The sequence below is a fragment of the Mytilus californianus genome, unplaced genomic scaffold (assembly GCF_021869535.1).
Source record: "Mytilus californianus isolate M0D057914Y unplaced genomic scaffold, xbMytCali1.0.p SCAF_12, whole genome shotgun sequence".
NCBI classification, from domain to species: domain Eukaryota; kingdom Metazoa; phylum Mollusca; class Bivalvia; order Mytilida; family Mytilidae; genus Mytilus; species Mytilus californianus.
In genome coordinates, this window is record NW_026262604.1 from 18,662,128 (window position 1) to 18,684,543 (window position 22,416).

General features: G+C 32.5%; 1 protein-coding gene across 3 annotated transcripts; it reads left to right on the top strand.

Annotated features, from left to right (window-relative positions):
- The first annotated feature begins 2 nt into the window (after nucleotides 1–2).
- Nucleotides 3–20,394, top strand: LOC127721502 (uncharacterized). Of its 3 annotated transcripts, none has more exons than XM_052228265.1 (8): nucleotides 3–123; nucleotides 304–437; nucleotides 5,909–6,004; nucleotides 7,263–7,378; nucleotides 9,807–9,952; nucleotides 16,957–17,068; nucleotides 18,859–18,933; nucleotides 20,204–20,394. In XM_052228265.1, the coding sequence occupies exons 2-8, from the start codon at nucleotides 348–350 to the stop codon at nucleotides 20,244–20,246; spliced, it is 678 nt and encodes a 225-aa protein (XP_052084225.1). In that variant the 5' UTR covers nucleotides 3–123; nucleotides 304–347; the 3' UTR covers nucleotides 20,247–20,394. The 3 variants fall into 3 exon arrangements, with proteins under 3 accessions (XP_052084225.1, XP_052084227.1, XP_052084226.1); XM_052228266.1 differs by having other exon boundaries at nucleotides 10–202; XM_052228267.1 differs by lacking the exon at nucleotides 304–437 and having other exon boundaries at nucleotides 7–123.
- Nucleotides 20,395–22,416: the final 2,022 nt, after the last annotated feature.

Here is a 22,416-nt window from a genome sequence, read left to right on the forward strand (position 1 = left end):
ACTTTCATTTCAGCACGAGCTGCGTTTCTCTAGTTCCAACGATTACGATGTTCAGAGGATAAATTTACTAGACGTTGAAAGTCAAATATTTAGCTAGATTGTTTCTTTATATATTTATCAAAGGTACGGAACTATTTTACACAAAATGAAAACCTTTCAGGCGTGCTAGCTGTGCCCTTATTATTCAACTTCGTCTTTTCAGGTTTGTTTGTTTTTTCCCTTGCAGATTTTGCAAATTTTATCAATTTTGAATTTTGTTAAACTGCCAATGACTATTTTTCAAAGCTTATTTCGTTGTTTTAGAAGCTCAGTCAGAATGCGACCAACGTGACAAACAGCGAGATTTGATGTTTGCAGACGACGTTGATGGTCAAAGTTCAGGGAGGCTTAAACTGACAGGTTGTTGTGGTGATCATCTTTTAATTGATACATCAAAGGTTATAATTTTTTTTCAATTATGATAGATATATATGTATATATTTAGAGTAGATTCAAACATTCCATGCAAGCTTTAATACTGCCCCTTTTTTAACACGTGTGTGTGGGATGGGGGTATCTATTTGGAATTATAGTTATATCGTACCATTGCAAACTCGTACCAATATCACCTCGTACCACTAAAAACAAACTCGTACCAATGCAAACTCGTACCACTGCTAACTCGTACAACGGTAAATTTGTACCATTGTAAACTCGTACCAACTTATTAAAAGCATCACTTAAAAGCACTAATTCTCAATGTCTGAACACTGTCTATGTTCGGTTCTCTCATAATATAATGTTCACTAGTTGTTGCCTTCTGTTGTTAGTGCAGGGCCATTTAAACGCATAGTCTGTTTAAGAAGTTCTGCACTTGTGATGGAGGGAGATGTGTACTTTTCCCACAAGGTGAATATCTGTTCCTGAACAGCACGGACCTTCTTGCGTTGGCACCTTTTTAACTTGCCCTCACCAACCAGTTTCACTTGAAGTGGGACCTTCGTAGTTTCAGCATGTAGTAATTCAAGGAGTTCGTAGAATGGTTTGTTGGCCTCGACTGCCTTAATTTAATATATTAATTAACATGGTAATTAAGAAATTACATTCTTATTTTTTTCTAAGTTTTCATTAAAATCTGGTATAAAATTCAAGAAATTCAACTTTTTTTTATAAAGATTTAAAAAAAAATTCATAAAACATTCGTATATTGAATACATATTTTAATGGTACGAGTTTGCAGTGGTACGAGTTCTGAATGGTACGACTTATCAGTGGTACCAGTTTACGTTGGTACGAGTTGACTTTTAGTGGTACGAGTTGACGTGGTACGAGTTTGCAATGGTACGAGTTAACTTGCTTCCTCTATTTGTATATATATGTACGTCCAATTCTCTTATCCGGTGTGACGTAGCAGCTCCTTAGATACAGCATCTGGGCATCACTCTTAGGTGAAGCTTTTCTATCGATACGATGCTGAGGGGAACTTGTAATTATAGAACCTGTTAATCATTGGCAAGGGGCCTCGGTGGCCGAGTAGTCTAATTAGTTACTACTGTAATCACTAGCCACTCGACTCCAATATTAATTGACTATGATTGTCAGTTTTCCTATCGAAGGTCGGTAGTTTTCTCCGGACATTCTGGCTTCCTCCACCAATAAAAACTGGCCGCCACGAAATAGCCCAAAAGCGGTGCTTAAAAGTGGCGTTAAATCACCTAAAATCAAAATCAAATCAATCATTGGCAATAAACATTTCTTATCAGGTGACAACGGGTGTGAAAAAGATAAAATCTTTTATCTTTGTAAAATGTTAATCTGAATTACCGTGACTATTTAAAATTATTAATTAATAATTGTTTAATACAACATTTTTAGATGATGCATACATATACTGATATCTGTATATATATATTGAGAAAATGTGATGATTTTGAAGAAATCTAAATTGTATTAAAACAATAACATTTAAAAAATATCTCGTTTATTTATTGATTATTATATGTCATTTAAAAAAAGACATTTCGAAAATTTGGTAATGTCTTTCAAAGTTTCTGTAAAAGCTAATCGTTTACACAATCACTTAAAAGTATATTGTACATTTAGAGTGAACCTTAATTTAAAAACATATACAAGTAATAAATTTTCAATTATATTTAGATATCATATTTTGACCGATAGATAGATTTAATACAGAAATTATAGAAAACATGAAGGAGTTCCACGAAAGTCGTGTAACGCTAGAATTACTGACTAAACAGTTATGTTGGAAAACAAGAATTCCCACGTACCTGCACACACTGACTGAAATATAACTCCCTACATCATGTGCATGTTTACACACGCTAAAAGGACGATACTTGTTTTACAAGATGTATCTAGTTTCTCTATAGATTACAATGCATGCATGCCCTTATGTGCCAGAATTATGCTACACATACAATAAGAGAGTCAACCTGTACGGTGAATTCTCTAACTGCAGGAATTTGGTTACATGGTAGGGGATATGCGGTACTATTGAGTCTGGATGATCTCATAAGTTCACTTTCAGACACCCTACCACCAAATATAGAAGTTCAAAAAATATTGAAGGTATTGAAAAGGCACAACTAATGAAAACTTGAACAATACTGTGCTTTTTATGGTCTGAGAAACAATTTGCTTTGGCTGCCAATTTTTTTTTATCGATCTAGAAATATCTCGGAAGAAGTCTTTCATGCATGGAAGTCCAGTTTTCTTTAAGTAGATTCGATACTAGATCAGTCCATTGAAATGTCAAGTTCTGTATTCTTTAATAAAAAAAAAGAAGATGTGGTACTATGATTGCCAATGGACAACTATCCACCAGAGACATATGACACGTATAGAAGTTTATATCTATAAAAATGTAAAACAATTGATACGAGAAAACTAACAGCCTGAGTTAAGTATAAAACAATAAAGAAAAACAAATGATTATGATATATAGCAGCAAACGACAACCCATGAATGGCAGGCTCCTGATTTGGACCAGACACATACATAATTAGGCGGTGATAAACATGTTTTCTGGCGTCATTACGTCTTTTAACCCCCAGAACATGACTGTCATGAAGAAGTGAAGTAAGAATTCTACATTGTTCTGGCACATACTCGAATTTGTATAAAATCTGCTTGCTATGAGCCAGAAGACGTCTTATTTTGAACACCAAAAGAGAAAAAAGAAAATATCAACTTGAATGATTTTATTATTTTTAAATTGTATTTGATTATTAAAATACATGACAACATAGATTAAAGTGAAATGTAATAGACCAAAAATCTATAAATCATACACGATCAATTATTTCTGATAATAAATTTTTGGATTTTGTCTTGCTAGTCGCGGAAGGCGACGCATAGCTTTTGCTTTTCCGGCTAAGACATTGTCGTAATCGAGGGTGTCAACAATTGTTAAGCTTTCTGCTTAAGTTAGTTTAATAAGAACTACTAGTGATAGATCAATGATATATTGTATGAAGTTGCATTACTATCAGTACATTTCAGTTTGACAACTATTTTGAGGCCTGCCCCTAGGTCATGGTCTGGTAACTGATTGAATTTTTAATTAGGGCCCGCCAAAAGGCGGACGCCCTATAGTGATCAGTCTTTCCGTCCTTCCATCTGTCCGTCTGTCCCTCCGTCCGTCCTTAACAAATTGTGTCCGCTCTATATCTAGAGAAACGTTATGATTTCAAAGTTTATACTTGACATGTATATTAACCAACACCAGAGGGTGTGTCGTAATGTATGTACAACTTCCTAGGTCAAAGGTCAAGGTCAAAAACTTTGGTTTGAGTTGACAACCCCATGTCCTATGGTAAAGATCGTGTCCGCTCTATATCTTGAGAACCGTTATGATTTCAAAGTTTATACTTGACATGTATATTAACCAACTCCAGAGGGTGTGTCATAATGTATGTACAACTTCCTAGGTCAAAGGTCAAGGTCGTAAACTTCGGTTTCAGTTGACAACCCCATGTCCAATGATAAAGATACAAATTTTTTACCACACATTATTCACAGTGGGGCCCACAGAGATGGCTCCCATCTCAATGATATCTAGTTTTCCATGTTATGTTTTCTGCTTAAGTTAGTTTGATAGGAATTACTTACAATAGACAACAACATTTTCCATAAAGTTACATTATTGTCTCTACATCCTGCTTGAGGTAGCTGGGGTGTCTAAATGTTCGACGATAGATTTTTCTTAAACTTCTATAAAAGACTTCTGGGTCAATGTGCTTTCAAATTTCAATATAAAAACTGGGGGTCACAGACTTTGTTTTTTTTTGTTGTTAAAATACATCCAACATTGAAATTAATGAAATATAGGTTATTTTTATATTAAAAAATTGTTTATATATAGGGGAACTTAATGATTCCTTAATATTGAGGAAACATTAAACGATAGATTTAAGAATTGGCTAAAATTCGATGAATTACTTTTCATTTAATACTTCTGAAATAAATAAAAATAGGGGGTCACTTGCTATATTTTCTTGAAAAATCCCCAAAACACAAATTGTCCTATCAAATTCAGTATACCTATCTGCCCTTGATTTTGAAAGGAATGTTTTCTGAAAATTTAAATATACTTTACAAAATTTTATGATAGTTTAGTTTTAAATTTCAAGTAAAGGTATTTGTTGTATATCGAATGATACTTGGTAAAATATTTTTAAATAAGAAAGTAGTGCATGTAGTGCATTAACATGTCAAAAAAAAAAATGCTCTGAAAAAGACACCCCCATCTACCTTCAGTTAGTTTGATAAGAATAACTTGTGATAGATCGATGATATTTTATATGAAGTTGCATTACCGTCAGTACATATCAGTTTGACAATTATAAAGAGGCCCTGCTGCTCCCTAGGTCATGGTCCAGTGACTTTTGAATTAATTAGCAGTTTTCAGTGTTAAGTTTTCTGCTTAAGTTAGTTCTGATAGATTAATGATATTTTCTATAAAGTTGCATTACTATCAGTTTGACCACTGTTTCGAGGCACTGCCCCCTACCAGGTCATGGTCCAGCAACTTTGAATTAATTAGCAATTATGTTAAGTTTCCTGCTTAAGTTAGTTTGATAGGAACTACTTGTGATAGATCAATGATATGTTTGTATGAAGTTGCATTACTATAAGTCACATATCAACGACTACTCTGACTCCCTGCAGGTCATGGTCCAGTGACTTTCATTCAATAAGCAATTTTCAATGTTAAGTATTTTGCTTAAGTTAGTTTGATTGGAATTACTTACAATAGACAACAACATTTTCTATAAACAATGATAAAGCTTACATTACTGTCTCTACATCTCAGTTTGTTGACCATTTTAGAGGCCCTGTCCACTTAAGTTCTTATTCCAACGACTTTAAATTAATAAGCAAAGTTGATGTCCTTCAGATTGTCTTTTTCTGTATTTTATGCCGTCAGGTGAGACATATCTCAGTGTCAACAGTTTATTGTAAAATCATTCAAGACCCAAAATGAATCAGAAAAAATATTGTACACCAAAGTCTAGCATGTAAGTAACTCCATGCATTTGGACATAACTTTAAGGTGGTATCAAACACCTTGACTAAAATTAATCTGGCTCGTTTAATTTTCATAAAATTTTGACAAAATATTTACTTTGACCCTTTGACAAAAATATAAAAATTTCGAAAAAAACTTGAACCACAAACTTCATCGGAAAATTTCATTGGATATATAGCAGTTTGACAAACACTAATTGTGATCATTGAGAAGCTTCATATTTCCTTGACAATAGAACGTGAATAAAGCGTTCAGGTGATTTTTACAGAGTTATCTCCCTGTAGTGTTATGTACCACCTTAAATGATTATGGAAAGACTTATTGTATACAAATACAAAAACTTTATTTAGATGAACATGCTATTTATATATTTTGTAGATGGAGTTACCATTTGACCTCAAGATATCAGTCCAGGATGCTAATTTATGGTTTTCAATGCTAACTATAATGTTCAACCCTTTATTCTGGAATGTGGTAAGAAAACTAAATTAAAAAAAACATACATTGGTCTAGAAGTACATGTATTTCATATTTATTGGCCATCGCATAAACAAGACAATTTTATGTTTTCATTCTTTTAAAGAAGAAGTTAAGGTACCATTTCAGGTGGACGTTCTATACTAACTTACAACATATTTTCGAGAATACAGTATTCTTTATGACAAAAACCTTAAATAAAAGCAAACTTTTAAATTGATTGATATTTGTTGAAAGCTTCCTTTATTTCCTTGCTACACAATGCGGACTTTAATCCATTGTTTTATACCAATTATCACAAAGAACCAGAAGATGTGGTATGATTGCCTATGAGACAACTCTCCACAAGAGACCAAATGACACGGAAATTAACAACTATAGGTCACCGTATAGCCTTTAAAAATGAATAAAACCCAAACCGCATAGTCAGTTATGAAAGGCCCTGGATTGACAAATGTAAAACAATTCAAATGAGAAAACTAACGGCCTGATTTATGTACAAAATAACAATGAAAAATAAATATGATATAAAGCAATTTAAGAGCATCTATATGTACCTTATTGTTGCTGAATTTTTCGTTTCCATAATCTATCTTAAGTCAACCAAATGTTCTGAAACAGAGCTATTTCAATTTTGGGTGGCGTCACTTTTTCAGTTCTTGAGTTATGTCCCTTTATAACTTTGTTTGCAAGCGGGGGCATCATCTGTGTCCCATGGACTTATTCTCCATCTATTTTCTCTATTCTATATACATGTATATTTTAGCACCCCATTATTCTCTATTCTTTATATTTTAGCACCCCATTATTCTCTATCCTTTATATTTTAGCACCCCATTATTCTCTATCCTTTATATTTTAGCACCCCATTATTCTCTATCCTTTATATTTTAGCACCCCATTATTCTCTATCCTTTATATTTTAGCACCCCATTATTATCTATCCTTTATATTTTAGCACCCCATTATTCTCTATCCTTTATATTTTAGCACCCCATTATTCTCTATCCTTTATATTTTAGCACCCCATTATTCTCTATCCTTTATATTTTAGCACCCCATTATTCTCTATCCTTTATATTTTAGCACCCCATTATTCTCTATCCTTTATATTTTAGCACCCCATTATTCTCTATCCTTTATTTCTTTGACCTATTTTTATCTAACCTTTTTGTTTTTAGTCTATTTTCCTGTAGTATTGACCTATATTCCATATTCTTTAAACCTCATACATACATAGCTCTGAATTTTGCAGGTAGCTAGATGGGAATACAGACACCACACATTAACTAAAGTGTTCAGGTCTCCTCAAAGAGGATGTATATTCCTTGGTGCTACAATTTTCTCTCTGGGATTGTTCAGGGATTATAGGTAATATAGAGATGGGGTAGGATTGAAAAAGTAAAATAACAAAAATACCGAACTTCAAAAATGGAAAGTCCTTTATCAAATGGCAAAATCAAAAGCTCAAACTTATCAAATGAATGGAAAACAAACTGTAATATTCCTGACTTGGTACAGGCATTTCCTTATCGGCTTATGTAGAAAATGGTGGATTAAACCTGGTTTTATAGCTAGCTAAACCTCTCACTTCTATGACAGTTGTATAGAATTTCATTATATTGACAACAATATGTACACAAAACAAACAGACATATTAGGTAAAAATGTCAAAAATTAGGGTACAGCAGTCAACATTGTGTTATAATCTTAATCACTATAAAAACAAATAACTATTTCAAAAGAGAGGTGAAATATACCAAAGGGACATGTGTTCAAACTCATAAGATTTTTGATTTTTGATTTTTTTGTGTTTTAACGCCACTTTTAAGCACTGCTTTTGAGTTATTTCATGGCAGCCAGTTTTTATTGGTGGAGGAAGCCGGAGTGCCCGGAGAAAACCACCGACCTTCGATAGGAAAACTGACAATCCTAGTCAATTAAGATTGGAGTCAAGTGCACCCGCAAGAGCGGGGTTCGAACTCACAACCTCAGTGTTGACTGGCTAGTGATTATGTAAATGATCTTTTGTTCCGATGTTGGAAAGTTCCGGGCGGAAAGAACTAACTAGCCGAAAAGTTTCGGAGGAACTTATTAACTAGTTACTTTGTTCTTCCTCTGGTTTAAAAGTTCCACCGGAACAAAGTGACTAGTTGAAAAGTTCCAACGGAACATATCAACTAGTCAGAAAGTTCCTTTTTTGCCAAATTAGTCAAAACCGGAACTAACAAACTAGCCCAAAAGTTCCAACGGAACTTATCAACCAGGCAGAAAGTTCCATTTGGAGAATTGATGCTAAGTAAAAGCGCAACATATTATATTTGAAGCTTTCAAAGGGAAACCAAGATACTGATTACAAAAGTCAAATGAAACTTATCAACTAGCCACAAAGTTCCTCTTTGGCAAATAAGTCAAAACCGGAACTAACAAACTAGCCCAAAAGATTCAACGGAACTTATCAACCAGTCACAAAGTTCCATTTGGAGAATTGATGCAAAGAACCACATGAGGAGGGGGTATTCTTCCCTCTCTTGAGGGTACTATGAATACTAAATTTGCATGATAATGCAACTTATTCCGTTTTATGTGAGCTATGAAATACAACTTAAATTTTGCATATTTGTCCCCAAAGAAACCCCTTTCAGTTCGTTGGGTATTCTTGTAAATTAATGATTTGCGCTTATATATACTGATACTCATTCTTCCCCCTTTTTCCAGAAAAAGGACGAAATATGGTATATTCAGAACGATGTAACTAGTTGTTCTGTTCCGCCAAAACTATTTAACTAGCTACATTGTTCCGGGACTTTTCAACTAGCTACTTTTTTCCAGAACTTTTCGACTGCACTCGGAATAAAACAACTAGTTGGAAAGTTCCATCGGAACGAAATAACTAGTTGGTAAGTTCCTCCGGAATAAAGTAACTGACGGAACATAGGGGCTGCTACAATTACAGTAGTAACTACTTAGACCACTTGGCCACCGAGGCCCCCAAACTCATAAGATAAAAATAAACTGACAAAAAAGAAAAAGACTAACAGACATTCACAAACAACAGTACAAAAAACACAACATAGAAAACTTAAGACTGAGCAACACGAACCCCTCCAAAAACCGGGGCTAATATCAGGTGCTCTGGAAGTATATAAGTAAATGAGACAATTATCAACCAAAGACCCAAAAGGACAAGGATGTTGACAGTATTGAAATGGACATTTTCTGCAATTCTTAATAAATACTCTGAGGTGAAATTTATAGAAATGAAAATGGAAAGCATTAAGTTTAAGGGACACTCAATATTGGAATTAAGATGAATAGAGTTTAAGCAACATGAAAAGGATGGACACAAATGCAGACCTGATTGGTTTTTTGAGGAGAAATTTAAGTTTCCATTGAATTGCATCAATAAGGCCCATAGAGAATAATAGCTATTGTATTTATTCATGCACTGGTACAGTTCACATTGCAGGAATTCAATTAGCCAGGTAAACACTAACTGTTTCTGGGGAAAGTTTTATTTCATTTACAAATAAATTATTACAAGTCTTGAAAATTTGTGAATTAATTTAACAACTTCCGAGACTATGAAAGAACTACCAATGACAAAACAAATAATATAACAAAAGTCAACTACATTATAGTTTTGCTAAGAGCATAGATGTATAAACCTATGCTACGAGCTACTACTTACTGTATGGATGGGAGAGCAGTGGACACAGTGTTATGTTATCTACCGGTACTTTAAAAGACCATCCTGATCCAAATGGCAAGTTTTGTACAATTATTTTTGACATTTCAGGTTTAGTATTGCCCTTGATAGCCAACCTAAATGGCCTGTGTTGTATGAGAACTGGATTCTGCTGTTAGGATATGGTTGTATACTGTTTGGCTTGACTTTAGTTCTTACTAGTTACTGGGCATTAGGTTTCTATGGAACATTTTTAGGTAGGTATTACAGAGCATAACATGTATATAACTTCTGTGTCTAGTTATGTCTACATGTCTCTGGTATTTTTTATTTTAAGGTAGAAATATATGGCTATACCTTGTGAGTGAAATTGTTTTCAATTCTCTAGATATTGTGGGAGCCTCAAATCTTTCTTTTTTTTATTTTCAAATTCTCCTTCTGAAGTATTGCCTCCAGACAAAAAGTTCAAATATCTTTAAAGATCTCTGTCTGATTAAGACTTGACTCCTGAGAGAAAGGTCATATCTCTCAAAAATGTCTCTCTAAAGAATTTACTCCTGATCATGCTGATAGAAAGATAAAATTTCTTACTTTGTAGAAAGTATAGTTAGCAAGTATAGGTAACCAGTCAATGGTCTAACTTAAACAAGTTATTACAGAAAATAACAGGCATACACCTTTCAATTTCAGTTGTAGAATACACAGCGCATTGAGCAAAAAAACTGAAAACATGTTAACAAACAAGATGGGTCAAGCCAAAAATAACAACATGCTTGTTATTACAGTTTGAAGTTGTCTTCCCCAAAAAATCATTGAAAGTGTTTTAACAGGCATGTTGTTACTTCAGGCTTGACCCCAACTTTTTTGTAAACATTTGCGCAGTGACTTCTTTCTATAAATCCTAAATGCCCAGTAGATTTTATAACTGAAATTGTAAAATAAGCATTTAATTGTAAGGTATCATTGATGAATTGCTAAAAGAATCCCAAATACATGAAAACATTAGATTAATTCCACTAAAAAAAATATTTAAGATGAAGTAATCATCAAAATACAAAAAACTAGTTATCACTGTGCCCACGTTGTTTCACCCAAAATGGTGTGAATATTAATGTTAACGTTGAAATTACACAAGATCTTTACAATAAAATGAAAAGCAGTAAATTTGAAAGTATGATGACCCGATTTGCGTTTCACTTGACAAAAATGCCTGTGATAAATGAAAGGCATTATTACAGACATTGTTTCTTTGTACAATAACAGACATGTGTTATTTCAACACAATTCATGACAGGAGGAGATAACTCTGTCATAATTCCCACCATAGTTGCCAACTCACATGATATTCGCGTGTAATACACGCTTTTTCAACGGTTTACACACGAGGATTTTGTCACATGGTGTGAACACGCTTTTCGCCACTTTACACGCTATTACACGCTTTTTCGTTGTTTTGATTTTTTGGTCGTTAGTGAGATCGCGATTCACGGGTGTTTTCATTAATAGACGATAAATACAGAGAATTTCGAAAAAATTGTTATGTCACCATTGTTTATTTGCGATATGGACGAACAACAAAAGCCCTTAAAGGGAAACTCCGCAAAAAAATGAAAAATTTATATTTTGTTCTTTAAGTATAAAAAACCACATGTTCATAAATAAAAAACTTTTATTCTCTATGAAAAGAGAGCAAAATCGATTTTTGAAATTCACTATCAGTTCTCGACATATCGCCATCTTGTCGGCATGTTCGATCTAAAAAGTCACGTGATATCTAAAAACCACAAATACCAAAATGAATCAGGGATTTACCGACCGTGCGTTAAAAACTCCCACCATCAATCGGGGATTACCGTAGACGATCACTCAGTGTGAAAATGTCTTGTCAAGCGTACGGCTGTTCTGTCCGACAAGGTTATGACAAAAGTCTAAATAGTTTTCCCAAACCCACAAAAAAAGAAAGAATTGTATCAGACATGTTTGTACAATCTTAAACTAACAGCAAATAGTTGCATCTATAGCAAGCACAAGTTGATGTGTGAAGACCATTTTGAACAATCTTGTTTCGAGGGAGATTTGGTGGTAATTATACTTTTTTAAATAACAATATAACCTAGCAGTTCTGATAGCTATAGTTATCAAATCCATATATGATAAGATCTCGTTGATTAAAAAAAATATAGATTTGATGAGGAAGAAAAGTTTCAATTATAAGAAAGAAAAATGCAGTATTCTTGTAACAATCACTGATTTACAAAAGATTCATTAGTATGCCTCTTTTATATAAAGTGCATTGATTTATATAAAGAATAGTTCCGTATTTAGACAAGATAATTTTTCAAATTAATAAAGTTATACGATAAATAAAAATGTTTTACCGGTAATTATGATATTTAACGGCTATTGACAAGGAGCAACGTTAGGAAGAGGTTTTAGCTAAGACAAAATATGTTGATATAGTATAATATTCCCAGGTTATAGAAATGTTAACATCGAAAAATTGGACATCTCAATTTTTTATCTAAAGTCTTTTTTAATTTTATTTACGTTATCTTATTATATATATATATATATACATTTTGGCTTCCTCCCGAATTGATAATAGGTATGTCAGAATTATTGATAGATGTCGTGTCAGAGCGACACATTCAGTTAGTTATCCCAAGGACGTATATTAGATACACGTCCTTGTGTATTCCAGTGACATCCTGTCGACTAAAAATTCGTATTACACAATTATATAATACAGGTTCATGCATGGATTATTTACAGAGGTACCCGGCGTGCACAGGTAACATTTATTGAACCACATTTTTTTTGTATTGGACGTTGCTTATCTTGTGGGTGTTTGAAATTATAATTCCACCAGTCCTGTTAATGAATGATGTTCTGATAATAATATTATCCACTATTTTTTTCTGATAATAAGTTTTAAAATTTTATAAACATGACCTTATTTTTTGTGAAATAAATACTGTTTTGTCATGATTCTGGACCCTTCTTTTGAAAAAAAAAAAATTCTTCACACAAATCTGGGACTATTATACTAACAGTTAGTATAATAGTCCCAGCGCAAATACAAGCTTTTGACGATTGGCAAACATGCAGATGTAAAATAATGCAGCACTTATAGTCAGTATCAATATTTATTTATTGAAGATAAGAGAGCTCCTTCTATGTCTAATGTCCCTATCTTTATAAGGATTAGAACGACAGTGGAAATAGTCATTGTAAAGGAGCGGAGATAGAGTGGCATTGTGAAAAAAAACCTAACCGAATAGAGAACAATATACTATATAGAGAATGATCGACGAAAAGGGTAATAGTAATTGTAAAGGAAAAGAGATAAAGAGAGGCATAGTTAAAAAAAAAATGTTTGTTAGACAAAGTTACTGCTCGTTTGATATTTTTAGTTATACAAAATCACACATCGTGTTCCAAATTGGTATTCAGGTGCCATAACTTGATGCATAGAATGGTTAAAAATATTTAAGTATCCCATGCTATATCGTAGTGTCACTGTGTTTCTTTGTTCAATTTCTTTGTTCAATTTATTTAGTTTGTTAATGATTATGTAAATAAAAAGAGATCTGTATAAAAACTTCATACCCGTTTAGTTATTGCCTGTAGGCGTTTGATTATTGTTACATTTAATATATATATAGAACCTTTCATACATCATAAAGTAAAAGATGTGTCAGTCTGATTCAAACGACATGAGAAGCCTGTAATACTAGTACGACTCGAATATAGCATGTAAAAATTCCTACTCAATATGGTTGTATTGGAAATCTTTTCATACAGATAGATAACTCATGATCCGACATTCATGTAATATTTGCCATATGACGCTCATATTTCTTTCTACCATCATCATCTTATTCATAAATATTGCTGTAAACATCGATGGTTCACACCCAAACAAAATGGGAGTAATATACCTTTAGAGCTTCTTCGTGGTATACACTTGTGAAATATATAGACGAAATTCTTTATTAAAGTGAATCTTCATCTCACAAACACAATTTTTGAATTACGATTTTGAGTGAACACCCATCAAACCATTACAAAATGGCAAGATATAACCATGCAGGCATTAAGTTTCGTCAGACACAAGATAAATAATCACTCTCATAAACGTATATATGCATGCAGTTTCAAATATCAAGAACAAGCGGTCGATGTCTATAGATCATTATTAAGTCGGTTTACTAGCTGTTCAGAGTCAGACATGTCACTTGTACATTCTTGGCCTTCATATACCCCATCCGATGATGGGAACTCTTTTCTGATAGTGTTGACAACATAAGCTTGTATGGTGATTCTGTTTATCTGTACCAGTGGTTGGCCTCTCCTGCCCCCAAAAAAACAAACTAACGAAACGCTACTAGTCTGCTTTGTCTGTTAGAAAGAACCTCTGGCGCTTATATGTCAGAAAACTTACAAGTCTACTAGTAAAGATTGTTTCAAGAACAACGAGGTTGGGACGAACTGTTCTAAAATCGTCAATATCAGTTATACATTACTAAGATATGCCTTTTCTTACAACTACTGTATTTCTTATTTGGATTAATGACGGCTATCCTTTTCAGCATTGCACAAAATTATCATAGAATATAAAAAAAACTTGTTAAAAAAAATCCTCAAGCAAAATAATGTATTAGCTTAGATTTATAATGTATATGTATATCCATTAATGAAATAAACGATTTTTTTTACAAATAATTCGTTTAAGTGATTGGCAGATTAACTTAATTATGAAGAATGAAATGTTTAAAAGAAAATTTAAAAAATCATGCATGTTGTACTGTTGTATTTTTTTTTTCAATTAAAAACTGAAAAATTAAGATAGTTTTACGATTGTTAGCATTTTAACATCGCCAGATTTAAATACAAGTTAAAGAATTCCGGTAAAGTAAATTAAACAGATGTGCAATTATTAATTGGGAAATGAAACATTTAATTTTTAAGATTAAAAGTACTATTCTTTTAACTTCATATTTTAATTTTATGCAAATTGCATAGAACGTAATCGAAAATTGTTCCACTGTAATATTGTATACACTTCCAGAATTGAAAAAAAAATTGAATGTTTATTTTCAATTAATTTATACAATTTAATAATTGTTTCTCTATTGTCATCGGATATTTCATCTTGGTGTATTAAACACGGTATACTCTTTCTGTTAATCCATTCAAACTGACAACATACACACCTGTGTACGCTTGAATTCACACCTGTGTACGCCTGAGGCTGAATTGCTGCAAGGTAAAGTTCAAAGGAATTCTCAAATCGAGAAATAAACAATGACTTTACAAAGTAATATACACGTTCTGTTCACATATATTTTGCATTGAAATGGTTATCAAAGTTATAACGGTAAATAAAACTTTAAATATTTCAGTTCAATATCAGTAAAAATGTTCAATAGATATTTTATAAAACAATCTCAACAAAAATTTATGAAATTAATTCGAAAATATTTATATTTAGATAATTTCACATAGGAAGTTTTATTCAATCAATACAAAACGGTTAACGCGTATTCATTTTCTTTCATTCTTATATTGTGGTTATTAACTACGACCAACGATCATCTGTGCGCTTTTAATTACGTAAAATTCTGATAAGCAATTAAGACTTTAACAGATTTTATTTTTTCCCATGATTCAACAAATCGGGTTAAAACGTCACAACCCAGTGACGTAGGTCAACCAAAAAAGTTACAAATACTTGATTTTCTCCGTTATTAGAAAGAATATAAATTTAAAACTTTGTGAATGTGTTTTTTATGTTAAGATGAACATATTTAGATGATAAGTAAAAAATCGCGGACTTTCCCTTTAAGTTCAGGTAAGTTTGTAAGTAGGTTTTAAGATTTTGTTACTTCTTTCTCTCAAATTCACTTTGGTGAAATGTCCAGCAGAAAGTGGTCACTTTCTGGACCTGTACTGTCGTCTAAAGAGCCGAGTGCTAAGCGAAAACGATACCAGTGTACGTACCAAATAAGTTGGGAGTCCGTGTTAAAATCAAAAGAAAGTGATCGAGGGCCGAACAATGCATTGTGCACCCTATGTTACTCTCATATTTATATTGGGTCATCTGCAAACATTATCAATCAGTTGCAATCAAAACAACATGTGTGAGAGGATGTACTATTTGATAAAGCATTCAATGGTATTCAAATTATATTTTTATTCTTTTTCAGTTTCAAATCTAGCCAACAGATTTCCACAGGCCATATGGGAAGGGAGTATCACAAAATTGTTGGATCAGTTCTCTGAGTACCAGCTGTCTTCTGATGAACTACCCAGTTTTGACCAGACAATAGCAACATATATAATTTGTGGGGAGCAATGACAGACATAGATGACATTTTTGATAGCAAAAAAACCCATTATATATATGACATTCTTTCAAAGCTTGCTATTTAAACGTTAAAGCTATTTTAGTTTTGCCAAATAACAATTCTGACTGTGAGAGAGCATTTTCAATTATAAAGAAGTTTACACTGAATTCAGATCAGAACTCAATGATATATTGTGTGCCTTGTTATGTAAATTTAACAAAACTGGCAGTTATTTTGTATATTTGCCTAGTAGTGTTGTTTTGAAAGTAGCAAAAACAGGCCACTGTTGAATGCAATAAAAGTTTACAGTAGAATATTGTTGTTTTATATTAACAAATTTGTATAATGTTCATACTAAAAAGTCCGCAACTACATCACGCGTTTTAACACGCTTTTTGACATGTCATGTCATGTCATGGCATGATTTTTCATTGTCAGAGGTTGGCAAGTATGATTCCCACAATAACAGTATACCTGTTATTTTCTTGTTTAAGTTAGATCCTTCACTGGTTACTGTACAGCCTTTAACAATGAAAAAAAACCCATACATCATAACAAACTATAAAAGTCCTTGAAATGTCAAATGTAAAACAATTCAAACTAGTTTGGTTACAGCGATTATACACTCTGCTCTCTGTGGCTTCAGAAATATTTCAGAGATGCAGATTAGCAGGGGCAGAGTTAAGTCAAACACCCAAAATTTCAGTCTAGACAGACCGCAAAAGATAAATCAAGTTTTCTTTAAGAAAAAATATTCTCAATGCAATGCTTTTGAATGATTCAGATTAATCAAGGTAAAGTTAAGATTTTTGTTGTATTACGAAGGTAAAAAAAAAATTCTGAGAACTTTTTAAGAAATGGTGTGATTTGTTTAAAATTTGAAATTTAAATTTAAATTTCTTTTTCTGTAGGAGATTATTTTGGGATATTGATGGATAGAAGAGTGACAGAATTTCCATTTAATATATTTAACGATCCTATGTATTTAGGATCTACATTCAGTTTTCTAGGAACATCATTAATGTAAGTATTAGATACAAAGCATATGATAGTGAGAGAGCTACCCTACAATACAAAAAACATGTCATAATACTCTTCAATTATAAAGTGTATGCCACAGATATATAATGTAAATTCATAAATTTTTGTGATGTTTTTATTATTATGCTAATTTTTATGAGATGAAATTAAGTGTCACTAAAATAAAAACTTACATTTTCATTTTGATAACATTTTTGTATGCAGCATTTCCTAAAGTTGCAATAAATAAAATTGGATTTAGGTAGATTGTTTGTTCAATAGCAATAATAAATGGATACAATAATTTCTCAATTTACAGTATGTCAACGTGTACATTAGTTGACCGAGAACTTTAGAACAATTGTTCAATGAAGTTTTTCTGTTTTTCTGGGTACGATTGGATTTCACACACAAAATTCACATGAGTATGGCATAAAGTTAGGCATATTTGGGATCAGCAAACTGAATTTTGTTTTTTCAGCAGTGTGATGGGGTCAAAATAAAGAAATGTCAATTTTTTTATGTGGAGGAAATCTTAGGCTCTTAAAATCATTCCATATGCTTATATTATCCCACCTTTACAAAAAATAGGTGAATGCATATAAAGATGTCACTTGATAAAACCTTTCAATCTCTTCATTGCAACGACCATTATCCCTGAACTTTTGTACAATTGACTACATGTATCATTAATGATAAAATTGGGGAATGTGTCAAAGAGGCAACAACCCGACCATAGAACAGACAACAGCAGAAGGCCACCAACAGGTCTTCAATGCAGCGAGAAATTCCCGCACCCTGAGGCGTCCTTCAGCTGGCCCCTAAACAAATATATATACTAGTTCAGTGATAATGAACGCCATACTAAACTCCAAATTGTACACAAGAAACTAAAATTAAAAATAATACAAGACTAACAAATGTTTGCTACTCTGTTGCAAAATAACAAGCTTTTAAAAGACTGCTATAAATCTTTACTATATAAATAGCTGAATTTAAAAAACATAAAAAAATGAAAGGTCTGTGTCCTTGTTTTTGAGATATATATATCAACAATTCAAAAGTTGGCGGGAAATGATTCTCTCTAGATTTTTCATACATTTATTAAACATTGACACCTTTTTTCTTTCAAAAAGTTCTATGAAAAAATAACAAGGATTTTATAAAACTTTCAAAAATGGCTTTTTAAACTATACATAATAATATGATGAAAAGAAAAGTAGGAGTTAGAGGGAAAAATTTGTATTGGCACTATACATGGACAAAACTAGAGGACTCCGAATATCTGACAAAAAGTCAAAGACAAGAGTAGCGAACTTTCTTAATGTGGAAGTTTTTGTGAAGAAAATTTCATCGACACAATTTTCTAGAAAAATACCTCAAATCTGGAGTATACTGGACTCTATAAATGTTCATAAAGTCACTCTTTACTGCTTTTATCAGTTTATGAATGAATGGAGATATGACAGTCAGAGACAGCAACAAAAACAAATATATTTAAAAGCCATTATTTATAAGTGTGGTGGCAAGAACTGCTGCTTTTGTGTAGTTAATCATACCTTTTTGGTCTGTTTGCCAGATATTTTGTTCAGTTTCATGAGATTTGGCTGAAATTTGTTTTTAGCAATGCATTGATTCAGAATAGAAAAGTTATTACATGTATTTGTACTATTTGAAATCTTTGTAAATATATTCCCTCATTCTTTTCAAGTTTTGTACATTTAAAATCTTTTTTAAAATCAAGGATTGAATTGATATATTTAGACCAATGGTAAATATTCTTATACTTTCAGAAAAGCCAGTCAGACAGGAATATTTTTGACCATTTTTGTTATCATTTGTTACAGAATTGCCACATCTTTTGAAGGGTAATTTATTATCTTAGATAACCAATATATATAACATAGTTTGGTTTCAGACAAACTATGCAATCTGATTAAAATGCAGATCCTGCTTGCTTACAAGGATCTGAAAACACAGCCAATGAAAATCCTGCCTACAAGTTTTTGAAAGGTGTGTATCATAATGACAAAACCCGAGGATATCGAAAGGTCTTTATAACAGAATGTAAACCAGAACGTTTTGAGATCTTTGTAAGCAAAGTGTGGATTGATATAGCTGTATTGTAATCAGATTGTAAACTACATCATGATTTTATTCACCAAGGTACAATAGATATTTACGTGAGCTATTACAAAGTAATTCATTAGCCTACACTCTGAAAGGCTGAGGATATACTGGTTTGCATCTGTCAATGTCTCTATCTGTCCTTCCCATAAAATTTGGTGGTATTTTTCTGAACTACAAATCAGAGTGTCATGAAATTAGGTATGAAGCTGCATGTGAGCATGTTTTATTATGTGATATATTTTCAGATTCATCTCACATCGGCTCTCTGTTTTACCAAATAAAATGGCCATGAAAACACCAATCTGAAGTTGTTTTTTATGAATGAGTTACAATCTGTGGAAATAACGTTATCGAACAATTGGTTCTTACTGTAATGAATTAAGCATTGTGACTTAGGAAATCTACAGGAAAAGAGAGGCGAAAGATACTAAAGGAACATTCAAACTCATAAGTCGAAAATAAACTGACAATGCCATGACTAAAAAAGAAAAAGACCAGCAGACAAACAACAGTACACAAAACACAACATAGAAAACTAAAGACTGAGCAACACGAACCCCACCAAAAACTAGGGGTGATCTCAGGTGCTCCGGAAGGGTAAGCAGATCCTGCTACACATGTGGCACCTGTTGTGAAAAGTGCATGAATTCAAAATTCATCTATGAAATTCCATCACAATTTCTTGGGAACTTCACATCAACCTTCTTGAAATTTGTTATCAAGGTTCATGTCAGGATGCTAGCTATACCATGTGATGCATTTTCACATTCATCCTCCATCAACTTCCTGCTTACCGAATCCTTGTGTGTATATATTGATGTTCAGATGAAAGTTTGGTCATATTTTTGTCTGGAACTAGCATATCAGCAAATCCTAATAAAAGGCTTTCAGACTTAAGAACAATTTCAGACCTTAAAATCTTCTTAGTATAAAAGGACAGGAAGTACTGAAGAATAATTGTTTGTTCATCATTTCATTAATGATATTTTTTGTAATTTTGTTTTCCAGGCCATTTACAGCCTATATTTACAGCCAGAAGAGAAAGACATGAAAATAACAGCATTTGGTGGTGTCTTTGACTTTGAAATATGCTCATTCACATTGTCTCATGTTTTAATATGATTGTTAATCATTTTTTATTTACAAATATACACCAATCAGGTGTACTGTTAATTTTTATGAATACAGCATGAACAAAACATTGAGACTTTAATTTTTACTGTGAATTTGATTGCATTCATTGTCTAGAAAATGATATGATATTTTCTGGATCAGATGAACCACAAATTTTCATGAAAATAACAACTTGACATCAATTTGCAAGGTTAGAATTGCACCGAAAATTTACTAAGGTTTTGGATAACATTTTTCAGTACAATTTAAAATTGAAAATTAGTGCATAAAAAGGAATATCTAAAATTTATAACAGTACAACACAATCTGATTAAAGTACATCTATGACCATCCTTTGCTTACAAGGATCTGACAAAGCTCTGTTCTATTTACTGTTCTGATAATTATCACGTCAACCAATGAAATTTCTCCTTCCAAATATTTGAAGGTGTGTATCATTAAGACAAAACCTGAAATGGTCTTCAAAACAAAACGTAAAATTACAAAAATACCAAACTCCACGGAAAATTCAAAACGGAAAGTCCCTTATCAAATGGCCAAATCAAAAGCTCAAACACATCAAACAAATGGAAAACAACTGTCATATTCCTGACTTGGTACAGGCATTTCCTTATGTAGAAAATGGTGGATTAATCCTTGTTTTATAGCTAGCTAAACCTCTCACTTGTATGTCAAAGCGTTGTCAGGTCCTTATAAGCAAAGTGTGGACATAGAATCTGTATGTCAATCAAATTGAGTACCGTAATAACAGACCAAATCTAGTCCTTAAAAAAAAAGATGTACAAACAACAACGAAGAGCACATAGTCCAGATATCCCAAATGTGATGGCGGTAAACTTCCTGTTTTTTTCCAATCACTTGGCTTTCATCATCTGTCAACTTTTACAAAGATCTTTACGTCTGAAACTACTAGAGCCCAAATTTAACCAAACTTGACCACAATCGTTATTGGGGTATCTAGTTTAAAAATTGTGTCTGGTGACCCCGCCTTCCAACCAAGATGGCAGACATGGCTAAAAATAGAACATTGGGGGTAAAATGGATGTCTTGGCTATTATCTTGAGAACCAGGATAGAAAAAATCTTGACATTTACATCAAAACTGTCAGACAACTTCTTATAGAAGTTATTGCTTTTAAATGACAATTTTTTTACGTTTTTGCCTGTTGTCTTGCAAACTAAAATAGATGGATAGAATCTTTATATAGAAAATATGATCAGCAATACAAGATCTACAACTAAGTCAGCATATCTGAAATCTTCAGGTGTAATACCACCATTGATTTTCCCCTATTAGTCTTTGTTAAATTTGCACTTTTCAAAAAATTGTGCAGAATTTATCTTTGTTTCAAATAAAGAAATACTTGGAATGAGTAAAGTTTTATCCTGTCCAGTACTATAGAAAAAAATTCACATAACATTTCATTGCATATAAGAAAATAACCATCACTGGAAGTTAACCAATCAAATTTTCCCCCTTTTTTAACCTGTGTACAAGCTTAAGTAACCATGTAACCTCAAGTTTCCAAAATATTCTATAGAAACCCCAAATAAAAAAATAATGGTGCTTTGAAATACCCAAGATATATGTTTATGACCCAGAAATGTTTTACTGCAATGAAATGTAGGATCAATTACCTACAACTGTCAAATTCAAGGGAATATTTTTTTTAGACCTATTTTCGTATGCAACCGGATGTGACGTACTATGATTTGGTGGTATTACACCTTCAGTCAATTACTTATTGGAGTTATTTCCCTTTAATAAAAATGTTCACCATTTTTGTCGAGCTTTCGACTTTCGTCGAAAAATCGAGACATAGCGATCCTACATTCCGTCGTTGTCGGCGGAGTCCACAAATATTCACTGTGTGGTTAAAGGTTTGAAATTTTAATAACTTTCTTAAACTATCCTGGATTTCTACCAAATTTGGACAGAAGCTTGTTTATGATCATAAGATAGTATCCAGAAGTAAATTTTGTAAAAAAATATCCTGTTTTTCCGTATTTTACTTATAAATGGACTTAGTTTTTCTGCCAGGAAACATTACATTCACTCTGTGTTTAAAGTTTTTAAAATTTTAATAA

Coding starts and splice junctions, on each gene's coding strand:
- LOC127721502 (XM_052228265.1), top strand. CDS start 348: ATGTTTGCAGACGACGTTGATGGTCAAAGTTCAGGGAGGCTTAAACTG. Junction 7,379..9,806: donor GGATTGTTCAGGGATTATAG/GTAATATAGAGA, acceptor TTGACATTTCAG/GTTTAGTATTGCCCTTGATA. Junction 18,934..20,203: donor ATTGCCACATCTTTTGAAGG/GTAATTTATTAT, acceptor TTTGTTTTCCAG/GCCATTTACAGCCTATATTT.